The sequence below is a fragment of the Papio anubis genome, chromosome 1, assembly GCF_008728515.1.
Source record: "Papio anubis isolate 15944 chromosome 1, Panubis1.0, whole genome shotgun sequence".
Classification (NCBI taxonomy): Eukaryota; Metazoa; Chordata; class Mammalia; order Primates; family Cercopithecidae; genus Papio; species Papio anubis.
In genome coordinates, this window is record NC_044976.1 from 7,713,406 (window position 1) to 7,737,203 (window position 23,798).

Sequence of the window (23,798 nt, forward strand, 5' to 3'; positions counted from 1 at the left end):
TCACCCAGACTGGAGTGCAGTGGTGCGATTTTGGCTCACGGCAGCCTTGACCTCCTGGGCTCAAGCAATCCTCTGGCCTCAGCCTTCTGAGTAGCTGGGACCCCGCCGACATGCCCAGCTAACTTTTCTCTTTTTTGAAGAGTCAGGGTCTTGCTATGTTGCACATGGCCAGTCTTGAACTCCTGAGCTCAAGTGATCCTCCTGCCTCAGCCTCCCCAAGTGTTGGGATTACAGGCATGAACCACTCACTGCACCAGGCCACCAATTCTTAATATCCGTACCTCTCCTTACTGGTTCTGCTTCTCAGGTTAAATCCTGAGATAAACAATAAACAAGAATGTCCACAAGAGGGCTCCCCAGATCCCTGACTGTGCATTGAAACGCGCAACTTAAGATACTTCTTTTAAGGAGAAAAATCAAGTAATAGAATGAGACCTCTTCAAGGTGCAGATGGCAACCAGTTTCTCATCTCTTTTAATTTTTTTGAGATGGAGTCTCACTCTGTTGCCCAGGGTGAAGTGCAGTGGCGTGACCTTGGCTCACTGCAACCTCCATGTCCTGGGTTCAAGCGATTCTCATGCGTCAGCCTCCTGAGTAGCTAGAATTACAGGCACATGCCACCGCACCCGGCTAATTTTTTACTTTCTTTTGAAACGGAGTCCTGTTCTGTCACCCAGGCTGGAGTGCAGTGGCGCAATCTCGGCTCACGGCAACTGCCGCCTCCCGGGTTCAAGTGATTCTCCTGCCTCAGCCTCCTGAGTAAATGGGACTACAGGCGTCTGCCACCATGCCTGGCTAATTTTTGTATTTTTAGTAGAGACAGGGTTTCACCATATTGGCCAGGCTGGTCTCGAACTCCTGACCTTGTGATCCAGCAGCCTCAGCCTCCCAAAGTGCTGGGATTACAGGCGCGAGCCACTGCACCCAGCCTCATTTTTGTATTTTTAGTACAGGTGGGGTTTTGCCATATTGGCCAGGCTGGTCTTGAACTTCTGACCTCAGGAGACCCGTCTGCCCTGGCCTCCCAAAGTGCTGGGATTATAGGCATGAGCCACCCACCACACCTGGCTTTATCTCTCACTTTTAAATAAATGTATTCTTCGCACCATGTTCAGCATTACCCTAGAACAGTACTTTCTCCAACATGCAAGTTTTCCATCTGCATAATCCAATGCAGCGGCACCAGCTACAAATGACAGCTTCGGAGCACCTGAAACCCGAAGCTCGAGAAACCGAGGAGTGGAATTCACTCATTCAAATCGGGTCCTGGGGTCTTCTCGATGCCCTTCTACCTTCCTGCCCAGAGTTCCCTTGTAATCCTTCTTTCACCTGCTTTCCCCAGGAAGAGACCCTATGCCAGCTCTTCCCAGGATGGTCACCTTCACCCTGGAGTCTTTCTGGTCTGAATAATATGGCTGTGTAACCTAATAGCTACCATCCTTAAGATAATCTACAAATAGGCCTGCATTTGAAGTTTCTTCCAAACAAGGTGTCTCGCTCTGCCTCCCAGCTTAGACTCCCTGTTGTGACCCCACTACCCTAGAGGGACCGCGTATGTCTCTTTTCTTGCCTTTGCCTCTAGTTCCCTTCCCAAGGACCCAGGAAAATGTCCTCAATGGATCCTCATCCCTTGCTGTTATGACACCAAACTGTTCTCAAAGGTCAACAACACCCTTTCGCCAGGCCCCCTGAACATGAAGGACAGACCCAGATTGTTCCAAACACACAGAGGCACACGGAGTATTCTCATGGGTCACTGAGGCTTTTTATTTTAAGCACAAAACCACCGGGCATCTTGCCTGTGGCCACCCCGGAGATGACACGAGGCTCACATGACTCCAGACACTTGGTGGAAAGTAAGGCGAGAAAAACAGTGATTTGGGCCAATTACACGACGGCAAAGCTAGAGCTGCCAAACAGGGCTCTGGGGAGCTTGGTTCTGTGGAAGTTCTAAGGAAGCGGCACGGACTCCACGGCGGCGGGTGAGGGGCGCTAACTAGCAGGGACCCCTGCAAGCGTTGGTCAGGGCCTCGAGCTGCCCGAGCTGACACAAGGGGAAGGGTCTATTTAGCCAACAGGTGACCGAAGGGCTTGCCTGCCCCTAGCTTACTTGGCCAGGGGGTTTCTGAAGTTCCTGCCGGCAAACTTAGCCTTGCTGCCCAGCTCCTCTTCAATTCTTGGGAAGGAGAAAGATAAAAAGATGGGGAGGAAAAAAGAAAAGTCAGACCTCAAGTTGTAAGTTTTCCCATCCTAGATGTGGTCAGACACAGCCCCACTCCTGGGAAGTTGAGAACACAGAATCTGTCCACCTTCTTCAAACCCTCTAAACTTGTGCTTCTCTGAGAAGCCAGATTTGGGAGGCCAAGGTGGGAGGATCACCTGTGGTCAGCCTGACCAATATGGTGAAACCTCGTCTCTACTAAACATTCAAAAAAGATTAGGCAGGCATGGTGGTGGGCACCTTAATCCCAGCTACTTCAGAGGCTCAGACAGGAGAACTGCTTGAACCTGGGAGGCAGAGGTTGCAGTGAGCCAAGGTTGCACTACTGCACTCCAGCCTGGGCGACACAGCGAGATCCGCCTCAAAAAAATAAAAATAAATAAAATTCCGCAGCAAAAAAAGGATGGAAGTCTGAAGCTATGACTGCCCCACTGCACTCCAGCCTGAGTGACATGGCAAGACCCTGTCTCAAACAAACAAAATAACAAAAAAGCCCTGTGTCTACTGTTCACCTGCTTCTTTGTGTGTGTATGAAAATTCCCAGGATACAGTTTTAATGAAGGGGTAATAGGGGAGAACTTAGGAAATGGGTGTTCTGTTTCCCTACAAGTCCAGAAAATAACTAAAAAGGGGGTTCGTATCCCAGTGGTGCCTGAGTCAGTGGGGGAGTGGTATATTATTGGCCGGGTACAGTGGCTCACGCCTGTAATCCCAGCACTTTGGGAGGCTGAAGTGGGCGGATCACCCAAGGTCAGGAGTTCGGGACCAGCCTGGCCAACATGGTGAAGCCCCATCTCTACTAAAAATACAAAAATTAGCCGGGTGTGGTGGTACGCCTGTAATTGCAGCTACTCGGGAGGCTGAGGTGGGAGAATTGCTTGAACCTGGGAAGCGGAGGCTGCAGTGAGCCGAGGTCGCGCCATTGCACTCCAGACTAGGCAACAGAGCGAGACCTCATCTCAAAAAAACAAAAACAAAAAGTGGGTGGCGGGGGGACGGGGGGACAGGGGGACAAGTCTCCTGGTGTTCAGGGGCTTCTCAAGGACACAGACAGGCAAGGGAGACCAGAACAGCCCCACAGCACTGAGAAGTGGAAACCCAGCCATGTGCCCTTTGACTTTTTCCTCCTCTCTCCAAGCCCTGGCTCCATATTCACAAACGGGTTAAATGTGCTGAAACAGATCATGAAGGGGCTCTCTGAAAGCTCTAAGAAAGTCATGGATCAGCTGTCAAAGGGGGTCCCAATCTCTCTTACGGGAAGAGGGCAGCACTGTGCGGAGCAGGCTTCTGCCTCTGATGGCGCTGCAGGGGGTGGGGTCTAGGCCTGCTCAGGGCCTGGCTGTCTGCACTGTGCGCCTGCCCCTGTACCTGTTCCCAGAGCCAGGAGCTCCTGGGGGAGGGCAGTGCCTACACTGAGTGCAGCCCCAGCGGGTGAACCACAGGCCCCTTGTTCTCCAGAGCCCTCCTTACCTGAGGAGCTGGTTGTACTTGGCCAAGCGCTCAGATCGGCAAGGGGCGCCAGTCTTGATCTAGGAGAAAAGAAAAGCCATTTGCTTATAGTGGACAGGCTTTGCAGGCATTTCTGGCAGGGAGAGGGTGTGATGTCAGAGAGAGAATTTCTAGAGGATCTGAGCCTAGGAAAGGAGGGGCTACAACATACAAGCAGGGTCCTCATGCCCCCATTCTGTTCAGGCTCAGAAACCAGGGCAGCAACTCAGCGGACATGAGTAAAACAGGGACAGACACGGAGCTTCACTGGTTTTGGGTCTTCCAGGAAGTTGAGGTCAGAGAGAAGAGAGGAGGAGACACTCATTCTTACCTGCCCAGTGCACAGCCCCACAACCAGGTCAGCAATGAAGGTATCTTCAGTCTCCCCAGAACGATGAGACACCATGACGCCCCAACCATTGGCCTGGGCCAACTTGCACCTAGAAGCCAAGAGACAACCCGGATGGCATGACCCCATTTTCTGGTGCCACAAACCCCAATGCCATTACCCCTCGGTGCCAGCAGGAAAGCAGTGGAGGGGCTGTTAATGGCTAAGGCTCTCCATGCCTGGGCTCTGTCAAGAGCACAGAGGACAACCCTCACCCTCCTCTGAACTCTTCCACCCTCAGGACCTTCTTAGCCCTCTTCATAGTTGAAACACTGGGTTCAGCCTCCCTTGATGGGAGAAAGACTAGTGTTCTCTGACTGAGCTCTTCACAGAATACATCTGCTTGCTATGTTGCCCAGGCTGGTCTTGAGCTCCTAAGCTCAAGTGATCCTCCTGCCTTGGCCTCCCAAAACGTTGGGATTACAGGTCCAACATTTTGGGCCTGTAATTTAAAAGGGTCCCGAGTTCAAACACAAAACCTGTTAAAATTCCAAGGTGTTCTACATTCTGGCCAGCAGGATTCCCCATCGACAGAACAAAAGGCCCTTTTCTGATTCACAAGCCGTAGCTGCGGGAAAGCTGCTTGCCTGGGAAGACACTTACGCCTGAAGGGACTCGGTCACGGAGCCAATCTGGTTGACTTTGAGCAGGAGGCAGTTGCAGGACTTCTCGTTCACGGCCTTGGCAATCCTCTTTGGGTTGGTCACTGTGAGATCATCCCCGACTACCTGGATTCCTGCACTGGCCGTGAACTTCTGCCAAGCTCCCCAGTCATCCTGGTCAAAGGGATCTTCGATAGACACCACTAAGGAGAGGAGGGACGCGCCTCATCAGTGTGATCCTCCCAGTGTGCTTCTCTGCAACGCCAAGCCTTGCTTCCCCCTAGACTTGCTGCTCGCCTGGCCTCACACTGCCCAAAATTATAGGACAGGGATGGCTCCCCAACTGATCCTTGAAACAATGTGCCCCACCAACCTACTCCTGCAGCAGGGGACAAGTCACCCACAATCCTGGGTCAATAGATCTAAAACAAAAAATCTCACTCTGTCACCCAGGCTTGAGTGCAGAGGTGCAATCATAGCTAACTGTAGCTGCGAAATCCCGGGATCAAATGATTCTCCCACCTCAGCCTCCTGAGTCGCTGGGACTACAGGGGTTTCCCACCCACTCAGCTACTTATTTTAATTTTTTTGCAGAAATGGAGTCTTGCAATGTTCCCTAGGCTGATCTCAAACTCCTGGGGTTCAAGTGATGCCGTTTTAGTCTCTCCAAGCGCTGGGATTCCAGGCGTAAGCCACTATATGCCCAGTCTCAAAAAAACTTTTTAAGACCTATATAAGAAGAGAACACTTATTTGTTTAGGGTGGTTTGAGTTTAGTGCCACTGAAAATCAGAATGGAGCCACAGACTCAGAAGTGAGAAGACCTGAGTTTGGGTCTTGGCTCAACCTTGACTAAGTTGTTTAGGGTAGTGGTTAAATGCACAGACTCTGCAGTCAGATTTCCTGGTCTGAATTCTTGCCCCACTATTTGCTGTGTGCTCTCGGGCAGATTATTCAACCAGCCCATCGGTTTCCTCTCCTGTAGAAGTCACAGTCCCTATCCTGTGTACACACAGAGCCTAAAATGAATATTCCCAGCTCACAGGAAGCATAATACATCTCAGTAACAAGTGGCTATCCTAATTCTGAAGGCTTGGTTCCCTCGCCTGTCTAATGGAGCACAGACCGCTGCTGGCACCCGAGCTCCTTAGCTACACAAGAACCTCTGTGAAGCCCTGTGTACGTACAACTGGGGGGAAGCCCCCTGATGAATCCCCCACGGGAGCCAGAGGTTCAGACACACCCTCCCCATCCCCAGCCAGCCAGATGCTCCAGCTGCCATGCTGCAGGTCAGTGGCAGGAAAGGAAGATGGCACTCCGGGAACACTCACCTGGGTAGTCCTTGATGAAGGACTTGTACAGGTCAGCCAGCTGATCAGGTGAGATGTACCTGCTGGGGTCATCGGGAGACTTGAAGTCCAGGTCATACTTCCCAGACCTGAAGAACTCGGAGGCTGCTACGTCCATGCCAATGACCACCTTATCAGTGTAGCCAGCTTTCCCAATGGCAGTCTTCAGCAGCTCCAGGCCTGGGAAGAGATGGTGGCAACAGGTTTGGAAAACAGGTAGGTTCCCTTCAACAGCTGTTACACATGGACTGTAACACAAAGGTCAAGAGGTGTTCAGGCCCCAACCAGCAGTTTCAACAACGTCAGTTACTTTTTTTCTGCTTTGGGGCAAGAAACCATGGGCCAGAGCTCCTGGTGTAGACTAAATGGGAAATTCAGCACAGCTTCCAAGAAAGCAGCCTTTCTCCCTGACAAATGCTCCCAAATTTAGTGCCCAGGAACAGCTGTCCTGGCCAAGATACAGTTACAGTAACCAGCTGAGATCAGCTCTCCCAAGGCATAGGCCTTAAATAGAGCTGAAGCGGGATCCAAGAGAAAGCCCAGTGGAGGCAGCCCTGGGTGGCAGGATCCTCCTGCCAGGCTGTGCCGTTGAGAGTTCAGGCTCAGGGTCTGCCGTCCATGGCTAAGCTGTCCTGCCAGCAGGACAGATGGACAGACACCTGGCTCCCCAAGCTATTAGGTATTGCTTGAGCCCAGGAGGCAGAAGTTGCAGTGAGCCAAAATTGCGCCACTGCACTTCAGCCTGGGCGACAGAGACTCCGTCTCAAAGAAAGAAAAAAATAAGCAAAATCAAATGAAGCTCCCCTTTCCCTCCTTAAAACCCTGTTTGAAGGGTCTTGATCTTTACAAACTACAGGTGGAATGAAAACCTTTTCCAGAGGCAGGTGTGGACAACCCCTGCACAGAGGGAGTTGGTGCTGCAGGGCTGGGTGGGTGGGTGGGGATTCCCCAGCGCCTTTACCTTCTTTATTCTCCAGGATGTTGGGAGCAAACCCGCCTTCATCCCCCACATTGGTGGCATCTTTCCCGTATTTCTCCTTGATGACATTCTTCAGGTTGTGGTAAACCTCCGCTCCAATGCGCATGGCTTCCCTGAAGTTTGCTGCACCGACTGGGAGGATCATGAACTCCTGCATGGCCAGCTTGTTGCCGGCATGAGAACCGCCATTGATGACATTGAAAGCCTGGGGAGAGAACAGAGAAGCATGGCACCGGGCCCAGAGAGCCCCACAGGGCAGCAGGCCCCTCTGGTCCTACCATCCCCATCTAGCTCACAGATGAGCCCAAGACTTGCTCCTTGAGGAGCATCAGTGGGGTCAGGGTGGCCATGAAATGCTCACCAGGTCTCTGACTCACGTTTTTAGAGACAGGATCTGACTATACTGGTCTTGCCCAGGCTGGTCTCAAACTCTTGGGCTCAAGTGATCCTCCTGCCTCAGCCTCTTGATTAGCTGGGACTACAGGTGTGCACTACTGCAACCAGTTCATACCAGGTCTATTTTGATAACTGCAAATTCATGATCATCAGGAGAAACGCTAGTGACTATGTCAGCTAATGCTCACAGCCTAGCAAGGAAAGTTCTGCTGTCATTTCCTACCCGAGCCTCCACTGCAAATAAAGGACCTGGGGCACAGACAAGTTGAACTACCTGCTCAAGGTCACACTTAACAAGGGGCAGAGCTGTGCTGGGAGAGTCACATGTGTTAAGAGATCAAGGCACAGGAGGTCTTGGGTCCCCAAGAGCAAGCTGAAACTCCCAACTCCTTGCTTGGGAAGTTCCAATAAACCACTCACCGGGACTGGCAGGATGACTTCAGAGTTGCCAGCCAAGTCAGCGATGTGGCGGTACAGGGGGACCCCCTTCTCAACAGCACCAGCTTTGCAGACGGCGAGGGACACCCCCAGAATGGCGTTCGCACCAAACTTAGCTAGAACAGAAGAGAACCGAGTGGAATGAAGTCATTTCTGACTCACCAGCTTTTCTCCTGCCATCTCCTCCCCCATCACACTGTTACCAGAAATGCAAATAGTATTCCCTGTGGACTCACCACTGCTTTTCCCCTCTAAGACAGAGCCCAGCTCTGGCCAACTATAGGAATTGCTGAATTCATTATAAGGAGCAAAGCTGTTCCGAGTAACCGAACTGACAGGCTATTATCACCTGGTTTTGCTCCTGATACTTGAAAGCGTGATTTCTTTTTTTTTTTTGTTTGAGATGGAGTCTTGCTCTGTTGCCCAGGCTGGAGTGCAGCTGCGCGATCTCGTCTCCCCCATTCATGCCATTCTCCTGCCTCAGCCTCCCGAGTAGCTGGGACTACAGGCGCCCGCCACAAGGCCACAAGGCCTGTATAATTTGTTGTATTTTTTTTTTTTTTTTTTTTGAGACAGAGTCTCGCTCTGTCGCCCAGGCTGGGTGTAGTGGCTGGATCTCAGCTCACTGCAAGCTCTGTCTCCCAGGTTTACGCCATTCTCTTGCCTCAGCCTCCTGAGTAGCCAGGACTATAGGCGCCCGCCACCTCACCCGGCTAGTTTTTTTGTATTTTTTAGTAGAGTTGGGGTTTCACCATGTTAGCCAGGATGGTCTCAATCTCCTGACCTCGTGATCCGCCCATCTCGGCCTCCCAAAGTGCTGGGATTACAGGCTTGAGCCACCGTGCCCGGCCTGTTGTATTTTTAGTGGAGATGGGGTTTCACATGTTAGCCAGGATGGTCTCGATCTCCTGCCCGCCTCGGCCTCCCAAAGTGCTGGGATTACAGGCGTGAGCCACCGCGCCTGGCCAAAAGTGTGATTTCTTAAGAGTGACGCAAAGAAATGGGAGGAGACGACAGGCTCATTTAGCTTGTCACTAAGATCATGGACCTCTTCCTGAAAGTTGTTAAAGTCTTTAGGAGACTTCATGATCTTCCCCAGTAAAGATGCCTCCTCGGACCACTCACATTTATTTTCTGTTCCGTCCATCTCGATCATCAGTTTGTCAATCTTCTCTTGTTCTGTGACGTTCAGTTTCTAAGAGGGAGAGGAGAGAATGACGGGTTGGTGTCACTCTTATCTGCACAGCCTTTGCTCCCCTACCATGGAATCTGACTTTGGAACTATGTAAAATAAAAATCAATTCTGTGATGTTTGTTTTATAAGCAAAAAAAGTAGAGGACAAAAATCAATGGTGAGACAAAAAACTGCCTTCTGCTTACTTTGATGGTGTTTCATTCACCCAACAATGAAACAGAGATGGACGCTCTCAGACACAATGCTTGTGTCACAAAGTGACTTTACACCCAAGAGAATTGTCAGGTATGTGCTATGTAAACCACCACTACGAAGGAACATGGCTTTCATGGGCAATAAATAAGCAAAGCTCATTGTTTACTCAAGCAGGCTGAGCCCTTGAAAGGTGGGCTCTGCTGCTCACTCTTGGCTAACCTCAAAGATTGCAAATCTCCATCCTCTGATGGGAGGCATGATTTCTGCAGGTAGTCTGAAATCACTTAGCAAAGTGTCTAATAATGGATCAAAATGAGTAAGTAACAAAACTGATGTACTAAGAACTGGCTCAAAGTAATCCAATAAAAACCAGCATTACTTTTTAATTTTTTTTTTTTAACTTTTTGAGACAGAGTCTCGCTCTGTTGCCTAGGCAGGAATGCAGTGTCACGATCTCAGCTCACTGCAACCTCCACCTTCTGGGCTCAAATGATCCTGCAACCTCAGCTGGGACTATAGGCATGCGCCACCATGCCTGGCTAAGTTTTGTACCTTTTTTTTTTTTTTTTAGAGATGGGCTTCGTCATGTTGCCCAGGCTGGTCTTAAACTTCTGGCCTCAAGGAATCTGCCCATCTAAAGTGTTGGGATTACCGGCGTAAGCCACTGCACCCAACCAAAAATCAGCATTCCATTTTAAACTTACTAATATATTAACAAGGCATTATTTTTATCTATAATATTCTTGGTATAAAAAAATATGCAAAGAAAATCAGCTTTGATCCCATCATGCTGTGCTAGCAACTTGGTGTCTTTTGCAGCTTTGTCAAGGCATCACTGGAACAGGCAGGCAGTTACCCAGGCACAGCCTCAGAGGCCAGTTCTCACCAACAGTTTGGTATGGTATGTTTCTCCCAGGGGGAAGAAAATGCCGGGGGATGTCCTGCTCATCGTGTGAGTCACACCATGTAGGGATATGAAGGGACAGAGAACAAGGTATATGTGGAGGTTTCCAGGAGACTGGCAGAGGGTGTTGCAGGCAAAACAGTAACGAGAAATTTTGTCTGGGGGCCGGTCAGGCAGGGAGTAATTACGGAGTGCCACAAAACCCAGGCTTAAACCAACAAGTGGGGGACAGAGACAACAAAGGAGCTCCTCCTTTTCCCTGTACAGAATGAATTCATGGAGGAGAGGGACTAGATTCAAGAACAGATGGAGGCTGTGGCTGGGCTTGGACTGGGCCTAGAAAGTTTTGTTATTTTTATTTTTTGAGACAGAGTCTCACTCTGTTGCCCAGGCTGCAGTGCAGTGGCACAATCTCTGCTCACTGCAACCTCCGCCTCCCAGCTTCAAGTGTTTCTCATATCTCAGCCTCCCAAGTAGCTGGGACTACAGGGGTGCGCCACCACGATGGGCTAATTTTTGTACTTATAGTAGAGATGGGGTTTCACCATGTTGGCTAGACTGGTCTCCAACTCCTGACCTCAAGTAATCCACACACCTCGGCTTCCCAAAGTGCTTGGATTACAGGTGTGAGTCACTGTACCTCGCCCAGAGCATTTTTAGACAGGGCTTTTCAAACCAGTCCCATCTGATGAGTGCCACAGGAATTACGGAGGGACGGGCTGAAGGGAGGGTAACTGATAATAAAAACCTGCTGAGTCAGGTGGGTTGCTAGGTCCCCAGCCCTACTTCACCTCCAGCAGCTCTACTTTTATGTTTGACATATTGAGGTTTCCAGGATTTTACTTAACTGCTAAAGTCAGTAGAATTATAGTAAATAATTCCAACGTCCATGAGAAATTAGTCACCATGGACACTACCACAAACACCCCTGAGAAAGCACTCTTAAAATCTGGATCTTCATTTCCCCAAAGGTCCAGAGAGTTGCAGAGGCGAAAAACCTCAGGGCTCTAAGTGTCTCACTCTTCTGATGCAATTCCATCTGCTCCCAGAAACGGACTGTGAGGCAGCAGGCAGGTTAGACTTATGTCATGCACGGATTGTTCTCATGCATGACAGGGAATCCAATCGGCTTCTGTAGCTCTCAGAATAAGCTCTTCCATAAACAGGAAAGCCCCTGGGATTGGGAGACGCTCTGGTGGCATTAGACACATTAGTTATCAGGAAGCAGGTCCTACCTTGCTAACCAGGGCAGGTGCAATAGTTTTATTGATGTGCTCAACAGCCTTTGAGACACCTAGAAGGAACAATCAAATCAAATTACTTGACATTAATTTTAAAACCAGGCTTGAGCAGCATTGCTAGAGAGAGCCACTGTTAAGGCTGACCCGGAAGCCCACCAAGGGACCTTCCATGGGACCTCTTACCCCTCTCCCCTTCCCCCCAGAATCGGAGGACTTTCCGGCCTAGTCTGAGTGCTCCTACCTAGGACCCCAGAGTGTTAGAGCCACACAAACAGCAGCTGGCTCAGAGTGATCTGACCGGTTAGTTTGCAAGACCATGCACTGGAAACACCAGCCGCAGACTAAAGGCTGTCCAATCAGTTACCTGAGTGCACAGGGCTGGTGCCAGGAACTCATTAATATACTTAACAGGTCTGGAGACGCCTGCCCAGCAGAGGAGGATGAAGAAGGAAAAATGAGAGAGACTCAGAAGAGAACCAGTGATTAAGGACTGCGAGTGAGAGACAGCAAGGGAACAGGAAAGCAGAGGAGAGCATTTAGGGGGTCATGAGTTCAATCTTCCACATCTTCCACAAATGCTGACTTACTGAGCACTCATTACCATCAAGGCACAGCACCATCCTGCTCTGGGTAAGTCCCCACACAGGCCATTAAACAACGGTGACATGGTAACATGTTGGTGTGTGGACACTGTTTCTTATAGCATTAAAGCAGGACTGAACACCCAGCACCACCACTGCGACACCAGCCCAGTGTTTGGCAACCTGATTTCATCATTGTCCCTCCCCTGCAGCCTGTCTGGAGTTTTCCGGGTCCCCCACGGAGAATGTGTGATCCAGCCCTGTGTGCTTTTCTGTAATTTGGCCACATGTTCTATCTCTAGAAAGGTCAATGTTGCACACACACTAAGTCAATTTGAATACAGCCAGAGGCTGGCTCTGCCACAGAGAGGGCTCCTGTGAGTCAGTCAACAGGAAAATCAGACTAAATGACACATCTGCAGCTCACCATTAAGGGTAAGCCATTGGCTAGACCTTCCCTGGACACTTTCTTGCCCTTGAAGAGGCTGATGATCTGGAGGGCACACAGAAACCCCCTGGGAGATGGGGAAACTTTTCTTTAGTTAACAGGCCCTGTTCTCATCCTTGGGTTCCTGTCCTAATCATGAAGGAGTATTTCACAGACTGGGGACAAACTGCAATAGAAACAAGCATTGAAACTCTCGACCCAGAGCATGCAGGCTCAGGAACCCTGTAATCCACACACCAACTTTCCTGTCCACGTGGTGGTGCACTGCTTCCATCAACATCATGGGTTACGGGAGGTTTACCTGCCATAAACCTGCAAATGCAAGCCCCACCCAGAGAGGACAGGACCGGGCAAGGCCAGGAGTGGGGCTGGAGGCAGGGAGGCCATGGGCTGTGGGTTCTAAGGCTTACCCTTCCCCATATAGCGAGTCTTATCATTGTCCCGGAGCTCTAGGGCCTCATAGATACCAGTTGAAGCACCACTGGGCACAGCAGCTCTGAAGAGACCTGGATGAGAAGAAAAAAAGACATAGTAGCAATTCAGAAATCCAGTTCCAGCACAATCCCAAGTCCCCTCCCGCCCACAAATGCATTTGTCATCAGGGAGCTGTTTCTTCCTCCTACCAACTGCGTGAATTAAACACTCTGGTCTGTTCTTCGTGCCTCTCACATATTTATGATCCTGTACTGCAGACTTTACTGCAAAGATGACTGATTCCTCTAGCAGAAAGAAAGTGCTCTATAGCAGAGCCTACATGCCAGCTGGGGGTCTTGTTAAAATGTAGATTCCGACCCAGGAAAATATGTGTACCTCACAAGCTCGCGTTGGTGCCCTGTGGATTACCCCAGCAGCACTGCCCAAGAGAAATCCAACGCAAGCCACACAGGGAACTGAAGATGTTCTGGTATTTTTTTTTTTTTTTTGAGAGTCTCGCTGTATCCCCCAGGCTGGAGTGCATGGGGTGATCTCGGCTTACTGTAACCTCCATCTCCTGGGTTCAAGCAATTCTCCTTCATCAGCCTCCCCAGTAGCTGGGATTATAGGAGCATGCTACCACGCCCAGCTAATTTTTGTATTTTCAGTAGAGACAGTGTTTCACCATGTTGGCCAGGCTGGTCTTGAACTCCTGACTTCAAGTATCTGCCCATCTCAGTCTCCCAAAATGCTGGGTTTACAGGCATGAGCATCACACCCGGGCAGGTACTATATTGATGTTAAGCATAAAATCAGGGGAATTTAACTGGTTCAGGAGGAGTATCTAGCTCATTTGCTTCAGTTTGGACAATGCTAAATCCTATTTTGGGAGTTCTATGCCCAACTGGCAACTGGCAAACAGGATGGATGTGGGGGGAAGGAATAAAGATAATAAAATGTACAGTTTAATAAATGTAAGAAAGTTCCCTTCATTTCAATTTCAAAATGTCCACCTTCCAACAATCTTTTAGCGTCTGGGGTTTTTTGTTGCTTTAAAGTTCATTAATTTCTAAGCAGAAAGTTCCACCCATTCACTAAGCAAATCAATCTTATTGGATGAAGGGAATTCTCAGCATCCTGTGAGAGCCCTCAGGATTCCCCATAAAGCGAGTGTCCTGGAGAAAACCCACTGTGCTTGAGAGCCCACACAGCAAGCAGCCAAAGGCAGAACACAGGCATTCTTCTGCCCAATGAAGTCGGGCCTCAAGGATCCTTTCTTCCTGAGGGGTAGGGGAGGTACAAGGGGAAGGGAAGGGCTGGGGTTCCGCTGCCAGGCCTGTGACTCACAGACGATGACTCAGCTCCGACTGGCAGTTCTCTGGGAGTTTAACACCACTGAGTGATTCTGCCTGAAGCTCCTTTGCCAACCTCACCCACTCTGTCCATTGCACCATGTGCTGAAAGTAACACAGGGCTACAGAGGCACTGGATTTTCTTCTTAAAAGAAGGAGTTTCACCATTCTGTTATTTTTTCCTAAGAAAACTCCTCCTATGGGGACTGACAGCCAAGCAAAAATGAGAGCCTCTGCACTATTCCAGAGCCCACAGGTAAAAACTGTCCTTGATCCTTGCTAAAGAGTGATTTCTAGACACAGAGATAAGGGTGCTACATTCACGTCTACTGGCCCTCCCCTCATCTCTTTCCCTCATGGTATCATCTTACTTCATGAGGGAAAAGTATGGTATCACCTTACTTCAGTGAGCTATATCACCTCAACTGACTTAGGAGTCAACTTATGTGGTTTTAAGCCAAGAAGCTGGCAGGGTCAGACGTGGTGGCTCACGCCTATAATCCCAGCACTTTGGGAGGCCGAGGCAGGCGGATCACCTGGGGTCAGGAGTTCGAGACCAGCCTGACCACTATGGTGAAACCCCGTCTCTACCAAAAATGCAAAAATTGCCGGGCGTGGTGGTGCACGCCTGTAGTCCCAGCTACTTGGGAGGCTGAGACAGAAGAATTGCTTGAACCCGGGAGGCGGAGGTTGCAGTGAGCTGAAATCATGCCACCACACTCCAGCCTGGGTGACAGAGCAAGACATCACAAAAAACAAACAAAAAGCCAGGAAGCAGCAAGACACTGGCTCCATGCCTGAAAAATCCCCCAACCCTCACAGTCAGGAATCACAACCTACTAGCATGTACAGATACAAAAAAAGCTTATATATATATACATATTTTTTTTTTTTTTTTGCCTAAGGCTCCAGCATTTGTAGAAAATTTGTAAAATGAAGCGTGGTAGAAGGAATTCTGGAAACGAAGGTGGCACATACCTTTTGAGGTGAAGAGATCAACCTCAACAGTGGGATTCCCACGAGAGTCAAAGATCTCCCTGGCATGGACCTTGAGAATAGACATGGTGAATTTCTGTAGGAGAAACACACAGTTCATGTTTTCCATAAGCCATAATGCTGTATTTGCTCACTCATTCAAGGAATCACTTCTGAGGTTCATGGACTACAAACAATCGGCATTGGACTAAATACTGGATGTAGGAAAGTTGATTAGGGTGGGGGAAAAAGCCTGCTGGAAAGCAGTGGGAATTCTCCTAAGTAAGTAGTTAGGGCCGAGCTCCGGAAGGCCTTAACCTATTTATGCCTAGTGTTCCATTACTGGAACGCTAAGTGTGTGGGAGTTATTTTTATCTGACTGCTCATCACCAAGGCCTGATTTTTCACAAAAAAGATTTGCAACCTCCAGCATAAATGGGTTAAACCGCAGCAACTGAGGTCTTGTTCTGTAAGCAAAAAGGAAAAAAAAAAGAGAGAGAGGGAGAGAAAGCCCACAAATGTGTGTGCCCAGGGAGAATCAAATCCAAATAGATGAATGTGTTGCTGGATGCAGAGCAGCCAAGGAGCTGTCTGAAACTGGCTATTGTCATGAGTGAACAATGAGGCCTGGCATGGGAATGGAAAGGAACCAAGAACAGACATGAAGGTCACAAGCAAAACCACCTAGGGTGAGGCCAAAAAGAGGGTGGGGGGACGAGGGGAAAATCTGGCTTGTAGCAGAATTAAACAAAATAGCGAATTAAGTTTGGACATAATTCTTCAGATTAAATTTGAAGTAGCAGCACAATATTCACTTAGTAGGTATTTAATAATCAGAAATTCTGAGTTTGGAAGTCAGGAACAATGAAGTCCTTGGACCATGTGATCTTGGTGACTGCCACTTCCTGGGACTTTCCAATTTCATAGTACTCCGGTCTTCAGTATTGTTATGTCATTAATGACAACATCTTTATTTTAATTACTTTTTTTTTTTTTTTTTTTTTGAGACGGAGTCTCGCTCTGTCACCCGGGCTGGAGTACAGTGGCCGGATCTCAGCTCACTGCAAGCTCTGTCTCCCAGGTTTATGCCATTCTCCTGCCTCAGCCTCCCGAGTAGCTGGGACTACAGGCGCCCGCCACCTCGCCTGGCTAGTTTTTTTGTATTTTTAGTAGAGACGGGGTTTCACCGTGTTAGCCAGGATGGTCTCGATCTCCTGACCTCGTGATCCGCCCGTCTCGGCCTCCCAAAGTGCTGGGATTACAGGCTTGAGCCACCGCGCCCGGCCTTATTTTAATTACTTTTTTAAGAGATGGGGGTCTCACTATGTTGCCCAGGTTGGTGTCAAACTCCTGGGTTCAAGCGATCCTCCCCTGCCTTGGCCTCCCAAAGCATGCTAGGATGATTATAGGGGTGAGCCACCAGGAGCAGCCAATAACGACATCTAATTTCTTCCCAAGGGGGTTTTATAATTTGTAAATAGAGGAAAGATTCTTTGAACACCAGGATACTTCAAGGGAAGGGGCTTCCTTTGACAACACCTTAAAAACAACAAAAAACAAAACCAAAACAAAAAACCACAAAAATTTGCAGCAATGAAAAACAAATAGCAATTCCTCAAAGAAAAACCCTTTCTTACTTTTTTCCTTCGCGCTCTCCAAAGAAACTAACTGAACAACTTATAGAACTGAGGTGGGTGAGAGGAACTTAGTGTTTAAAGCCATTATCTGGCTGGGCAACCCTCCAACATCTCTGAAATGTCCTGAGGCGGCAAATGGCAGATTTTTAACTTGCAAAATTATTTACTGAAGTCACTTCTGTGGCTTTGTTGTCTAAGTAACAATGGAGTTTCATTCATTAGCCAAGAAAAAGGTACTTAGTTTTTATCTATTAGGTTCCAAAAAGGCAAATTTGTTTAAACATATTTAAGTTGGCCAGGCGCGGTGGCTCAAGCCTGTAATCCCAGCACTTTGGGAGGCCGAGACGGGCGGATCGCGAGGTCAGGAGATCGAGACCATCCTGGTTAACACGGTGAAACCCCGTCTCTACTAAAAAATACGGAAAACTAGCCGGGGGAGGCCGAGACGGGTGGATCTCGAGGTCAGGAGATCGAGACCATCCTGGGTAACACGGTGAAACCCCGTCTCTACTAAAAAATACAAAAAACTAGAAGGGCGAGGTGGCGGGCGCCTGTAGTCCCAGCTACGCGGGAGGCTGAGGCAGGAGAATGGCGTGAACTCGGGAGGCGGAGCTTGCAGTGAGCTGAGATCCGGCCACTGCACTCCAGCCCGGGCAACAGAGCAAGAGCGAGACTCCGTCTCAAAAAAAAAAAAAAAAAATCCTTGGCCGGGCGCGGTGGCTCACGCCTGTAATCCCAGCACTTTGGGAGGCCGAAGCGGGCGGATCACCTGAGGTCGGGAGTTCAAGACCAGCCTGACCAACATGGTGAAACACCGCCTCTAATTAAAAATAAATAAATAAATAAAAATAAAATAAAATAAATATATATATACACACACACAGAGACACACAAAATTAGCCGGGCGTGGTGGCGTATGCCTGTAATCCCAGCTACTCGGGGGGCTGAGGTAGGCGAATCGCTTGAACCCAGGAGGCGGAAGTTGCAGTGAGCCGAGATCAGGCCATTGCACTCCAGCCTGGGCAACAAGAGCAAAAAAAAAAAAAAGAAAATCCTTCTCAGATCAGGGCCCGACGTTTGGTGGCCAGCCGGGGAGACGCTCTTGCCCAACTTGGGCGAGGTCGCCTGGAGGGCTTGCCAATGATCTAACGGCTCTGCGGCAGATTCCTCAAGAAGAGGTGCCTTCTCGAAATGAGTCACCGCTTACTGGGCCGAAGCGCGGGCCGCGAGTGCAGGCGAGAGGCGGGGGCTGCCGGTGGGGGAGGGGGTTGCAGCCTCGTGGGCATCTCCTCTCTCGCCGCCCTCCTCCATTTTAGGGAGGGCCTGGCCTCAGTGGGCACCACCGCTATGTCTGCGTCCATCCCAAAAACCTTACACTTGGCTACGATGGAAAAGCAACTTCCACTCCCAACTCCCGCTGTGCTAAGTGGCTCGCGCGTGCAGCTCCCGACCTTCCCCTGACGGTGATCCTGCCCCGTAGTCTGTAATCACGTGTTGATCTGCACTTTCCCCTCCAAAGAAATCGGGACCCAGCACGTGCGCCTGGCATTGCGCCCCCGTCCCGGGCTTCGGGGTGAGCGGGGGTGCCACTTCCCACCCAGGGAGTCGGCTCGCACGCGCCCCCGACCCCGCCACGCCGGGCCTGCTGGCGCGCAGCCTCCCTCTGAGGGGAAAGAGCCCCGCAAGCCCAGAAAAGCCCTGCGCCGCCTGCCCATTGCTCAGTCCTTCCCTAATCATTACCTAGCCGCTGGGTCTCGTGGCCTAGGAGAAGAAACGGCGGGTGCAGCAGACACCGAGGTGAGTGTGAAGCCGGCGAGGTCTGCGAGGTCTATGCTCTCCGGCTCCCCACACCTACTGTCCGCGCCGCACTCGGACTTCCTGCCCAGCTAAGGCGGGCCCCACCCACTTCCCGCCTTCCAGACACGCCTCCTCAAAGCCGCCTCGCCATTGGTCGGGAGAGCCGTCACTCGTGCTCTCACCTCCCGGAAAGGGGTGGGACTGCGGCGCCTGCAGCAGCCGGGAAAGGGGGGTTGACGACCCGCGGACGTGAGGCGGGCGGAGTTAGGGTGCCCCGACTACCCAGCGGCCCTGTTGTGGTGCGAGCGAAACTCTAGCCCCAGATAGGACCCGTAAGCCGAACTGGGGTGTGCGGAGCCGGGGCCCCGGGTGAGAGCCTGGGGCGGCGTGGCGGGCATGAGAGCTCGGGGCTCCGTCACGTACTGCGAGTCCCGCACGCACTCAGCGTCGCTCCGGGGCCGCGCGTCCGGCCCTCGACCTTGCTGACGACTTTGGCGGCCCGCGCCTGCCCCGGCCCTCCTGCTCCGCCCCTCTTGTCCTGCGCCGCGATCCGGGAGACCCCGTTGGCGTCGAGTCGTTGAGAGGCTACGCGCCTCGGCCCCACTCCGGCGTTGTGTCGCGGGCCCCGCCGCAGCGGTGCGCCTCCGGGGCCACGTGCGCCGCCTGCGCCTGCGCGCTGCCCCCCAGCCGCGCCCGTCCGGCCGGGCTCCGCCTGGCACCCGCCAAGGTGACCCTGTCCCTTTCTCCTTGCTGCGGTGAGAATCAGGCCGAGATAGCCAAAGGAAGGTTCACTTTCCTTTAATTCTACCTCATATTTCTTGAGTGCCTCCTAGGTGTCTGGCGCGCCACCACATGCTTCCCCAGTGTTAATTCATTCTCTAGCCCATGTTAATGTTGCATCTGAAATTTCACATCCCCCTCATTCCCATCTAGGGAACTAGATCAAACCTACCTGGATTCTTGTGAACCATTCATGTAAATTATTTGGAACTGGAATTTCACATAGACCCAGGAAATTTCTCAAAGTTCCAGACGGGTCATATTCCATGGAATATGGAAGGAGTTGGTGGAGTGATTTCACCTTTTTGATCGAGAACTGATAGCCATTAAAACTGAGCTCCGCAATATATCCCCCCCCACTCCAAGGGAGGGCTGAAATGATTACTTCGTTTTCTGTTACGGTGACTTTTATATTTTTCAACATTATTGCTGGTCTGTAAGAGAACTAAAACATCTCCTGATTTTCCTCATTTCCTTGCAAAGAGATGTTCAAATATGTACTTGAATTTAATTATTTCTTCTGGTCCGCTGCAAAAACTACTTTTCTTTCTTAACCCCTAGCGTTTTTGTCCTCTTAGCTACTGGCAGGTTTCCATGGCGTTGGTTAAAAGTGAAGGCCTATTAAGTCCATAGTATTTGCTTTCCAGTGGGTAAGAAGCAAGAACTTTAGGATTAAATTCAGCAAAATGATAATAATAATAATAAAATTTTGCAAGCAGAGTTTGTGATTTCACCAGCAATACACTAACGTTTTTGGCTACTGAAAACCACTATCTCCAGCCCCATGACTCAGCAGCTAAATCAGCCAACATCTCCTGCTGTTAGGGACTCTAAGAAATCAGGCACTTGGTACTCTTACTTTCAGAGCAATTCTAAGGCGTGGCCCTGAAAGGGCTCCAAACAATCTTATTTTACATTAAAATGGTTAGAGAGATAAAGATACTCTGCTGTGGCCAGAACCAGTAAATCTAGCAGGAAATGAGAGGCAGAACATGATCCCAGACTGCTGCTGTTGCAAGATTCTTGGAGGCTGCAGCACCACATTCTGAGCCGGCACTTCTACCTCACATTGTAGCTAAAATGTTAATGATTACTAGAGATGGCCTGAAATCTTTTTCAAAATTCACAGGCTGCGAAATGCCCTTCCTGTTTCCATAGCTCCTTAGGCTTTGTTAGCAGGCTGTGGGGTTCACATTTGCTTGTAGTCAGCACAAGGGCATTGCATTTAGTTATTATTTCTCATTTGCTGTAAGCTTGTTGAGCAGGTTTATTGGTGGTGGGCAGGTGGGGAATAACTGTCCAAAGCTATCGGAATACCACACCGTGAAGCACATGCACGGTGTCTGCAGGTGGCCAGCATCAAGGGAAAGTGAATCTACTATGACCTGTAACTCGCTTGAATTACTGATTCTCTTTGTGACACGTATGTAAAAACCACTGGTCAGCTTGAGAAAGTGATCTTTATGAAAGAAGGTCTCCAGCCAGATAGGGAACTTCTGGGTTGGAGAAGGAACTCTGGGAAGGTAAGATACCAGATGAGTGCAGAAGCGGATCTAGGTGGATGGTCCCTCCTCATAACAGATCATAAGGTTTTGGTGTTTGTGTATCACTTAATATTTCACGTACACCAGAGACCACATGAAGTGTATATAAATGTCTGTGTACCCACATTTCGCTTAAGAAATGGAACACTAGGCTGGGCGCGGTGGCTCACGTCTGTAATCCCAGCACTTTGGGAGGCCGAGGCGGGCGGATCATGAGGTCAGGAGTTCAAGACCAGCCTGACCAACATGGTGAAACCCCGTCTCTACTAAAAATATAAAAATTAGCTGGGCGTGGTGGCAGGCGCCTGTAGTCCCAGCTACTCAGGAGGCTGAGGCAGGAGAATCACTTGAACCCGGGAGGTGGAGCTTGCAGTGAGCCGAGATCACGCCACTGCACTCCAGCCTGGACGACAGAGCGAGACACCGTCTCCAAAAAAAAGAAATGGAACCCTAGAGTCCAGGCTCAGTGACTCACATCAGTAATCCCAGCACTTTGGGAGGCTGAGGCAGGAGGATTGCTTGAGCCCAGGAGTTCCAGAACAGCTTGGGCAGCGTGGGGGAGACCCCATTCTCTGTAATAAATAAAAAATTAGCCAGATGTGATGGCACATGCCTGTAGTCCCATCCCAGCTACTTGGGAGACTCAGGTGGGAGGGTCACTTGAGCCCAGGAGGTTAAGGCTACAATGAGCTATGATTGTACCGGTGCCCTCCAGCCTGGGAGTAAAGAAAGACCTGTCTCAAAAGAAGAAATGGGGCCGGGCATTGTGGCTCATGCCTGTAATCCCATCACTTTGGGAGGTCGAGGCAGGTGGATCACCTGAGGCCAGGAGTTCAAGACCAGCCTGGCCAACATGGTGAAACCCTGTCTCTACCAAAAATATAAAAATTAGCTGGGTGTGGTGGTGCATGCCTGTACTCCCAGCTACTCAGGAGGCTGAGGCAGGAGAATCATTTGAACCCGGGAGGCAGAGGTTGTAATGAGCCAAGAGTGTGCCATTGCACTCCAGCCAGGCGCTAGAGCAAGACTCCTTCTCAAAATAAATAAATAAATAAATAATAATAATAAAAAGAAATGGAACATTAGTAATGTCATTTAGGTCCCCTGTATGTTCTTTGACCCCAGAGATAGCCACTATTCTAAATTTTGTGTTTTGTTATTCCCTTGCTTTTTAAAAGTGATTTAAAAAAATTTTTTTTAGAAGTAGACTCACTTTTTTTGCCCAGGCTGGAGTGCACTGGCACAATCTCGGCTCACTGCAACCTCTGCGTCCTGGATTCACGTGATCCTCCTGCCTCAGCCTCCCGAGTAGCTGGGATTACAGGTGCCCACTACCACACCCGGCTAATTTTTTTGTATTTTTAGTAGAAGCAGGGTTTTACCATGTTGGCCAGGCTGGTGTCAAACTCCTGACGTCAGGTGATCCACCTGCCTCGGCCTCCCAAAGTGATGGGATTACAGGCATGAGCCACTGCGCCCGGCCTATTTTATATTATTTTATTTTATTTTGTTTTATTTTTGAGACGGAGTCTTGCTCTGTCACCCAGGCTGGAGTGTAGTGGCATGATCTCGGCTCACTGCAACCTTTACCTCCTGGGTTCAAGCAATTCTCCTGCCTCAGCCTTCCAATTAGCTGGGGATTACAGGCTCGTGCCACCATGCCCAGCTAATCTTTTGTATTTTTAGTAGAGGTGGAATCTCACCGTGTTATCCAGGATGATCTTAATCTCCTGACCTCGTGATCCTCCAGCCTCGACCTCCCAAAGTGCTGAGATTACAGGCGTGAGCCACAGCACCCAGCCATATTTTATTTTTAAATATATGTAAAAAAAAATTAGAAATACGGAACACTTCACGAATTTGCATGTCATCCTTGTGCAGGGTCCATGCTGATCTTCTCTGTATCATTCCAAGTTTTTTTTTAGTATATGTGCTGCTGAGTTTTCAAACAGTCAGGCTAGGTTGGCACTCCTCAGGGTGCCCAAAAGAGAGAAGTAAAGGGGAGGTGATTAAGTAAGAAGGCCCAGGGGAGCTGGGGAAGCCAGGAGCAGGCACCCTGGGAGCAGAGTTCCCCTGAGCAGAGGTCATGAAGGGGCACCCAAGTGAGAGGTGAGGGAGAACAACTTCTGGAAAGTCTGTCTCAGCAGGCATCAGAGGAAAGCATCTCTATTTGGCATCAAAGAGCTCAGCATGGCCTCCCTCAGGGCCCCAGCGCCTTTATCTTTGGCATGGGTGTTATAATAGCCTCGGGGAGGTTGCCAGTCTGGGAACTACTGCTTCAAGCTAGAATGGACGCCTAGAAGGCACTAATATCCCTAAATAGTATCTGCAGGAAGTTATCCAACCAGTTTTCTTTTCAGGTGTCTCTGTTCCCTCCCTCTTTTTCACAGAATTCTTTTTTTTTTTTTTTTTTGAGATGGAGTCTTGCTCTCGCTCTGTCGCCCAGGCTGGAGTGCAGTGGCCGGATCTCAGCTCACTGCAAGCTCCGCCTCCCGGGTTTACGCCATTCTCCTGCCTCAGCCTCCCGAGTAGCTGGGATTACAGGCGTGCGCCACCTCCCCCGGCTAGTTTTTTGTATTTTTTAGTAGAGACGGGGTTTCACCGTGTTAGCCAGGATGATCTCGATCTCCTGACCTCGTGATCCACCCGTCTCGGCCTCCCAAAGTGCTGGAATTACAGGCTTGAGCCACTGCGCCCGGCCCACAGAATTCTTAAGGTTGTTACCGAGGTTCTTTTTTTTTTTGAGACGGAGTTTTCTTGTTGCCCAGGCTGGAGTACAATGGCTCACCACAACCTCTGCCTCCCAGGTTCAAGCAATTCTCCTGCCTCACCCTCCCTGGTAGCTGGGATTACAGGCATGTGCCACCACGCCCAG

The 23,798-nt window shown here is 50.0% G+C and overlaps 1 protein-coding gene and 1 pseudogene across 4 annotated transcripts; both read right to left on the minus strand.

Annotated features, from left to right (window-relative positions):
• Nucleotides 1–1,743: 1,743 nt before the first annotated feature.
• On the minus strand, nt 1,744–19,214 carry ENO1 (enolase 1). 4 transcript variants are annotated; one of them, XM_003891065.5, is made up of 12 exons: nt 18,543–19,214; nt 15,169–15,262; nt 12,835–12,930; nt 11,390–11,448; nt 8,986–9,055; nt 7,843–7,976; nt 7,009–7,231; nt 6,030–6,227; nt 4,701–4,902; nt 4,041–4,149; nt 3,692–3,750; nt 1,744–2,176 (listed from the first exon to the last, which is right to left on the minus strand). In XM_003891065.5, exons 2-12 carry the CDS (start codon nt 15,251–15,253, stop codon nt 2,107–2,109), a joined length of 1,305 nt encoding a protein of 434 aa, XP_003891114.1. In that variant the 5' UTR covers nt 15,254–15,262; nt 18,543–19,214; the 3' UTR covers nt 1,744–2,106. The 4 variants fall into 4 exon arrangements, with proteins under 4 accessions (XP_003891114.1, XP_009185504.1, XP_021791425.1 ...); XM_009187240.4 differs by having other exon boundaries at nt 19,023–19,041; XM_021935729.2 differs by lacking the exon at nt 11,390–11,448 and adding an exon at nt 11,760–11,818 and having other exon boundaries at nt 1,749–2,176.
• A 3,545-nt stretch (nt 19,215–22,759) lies between these two features.
• Nucleotides 22,760–22,857, minus strand: LOC116271995 (annotated as a pseudogene).
• Between the last annotated feature and the right edge of the window lie 941 nt (nt 22,858–23,798).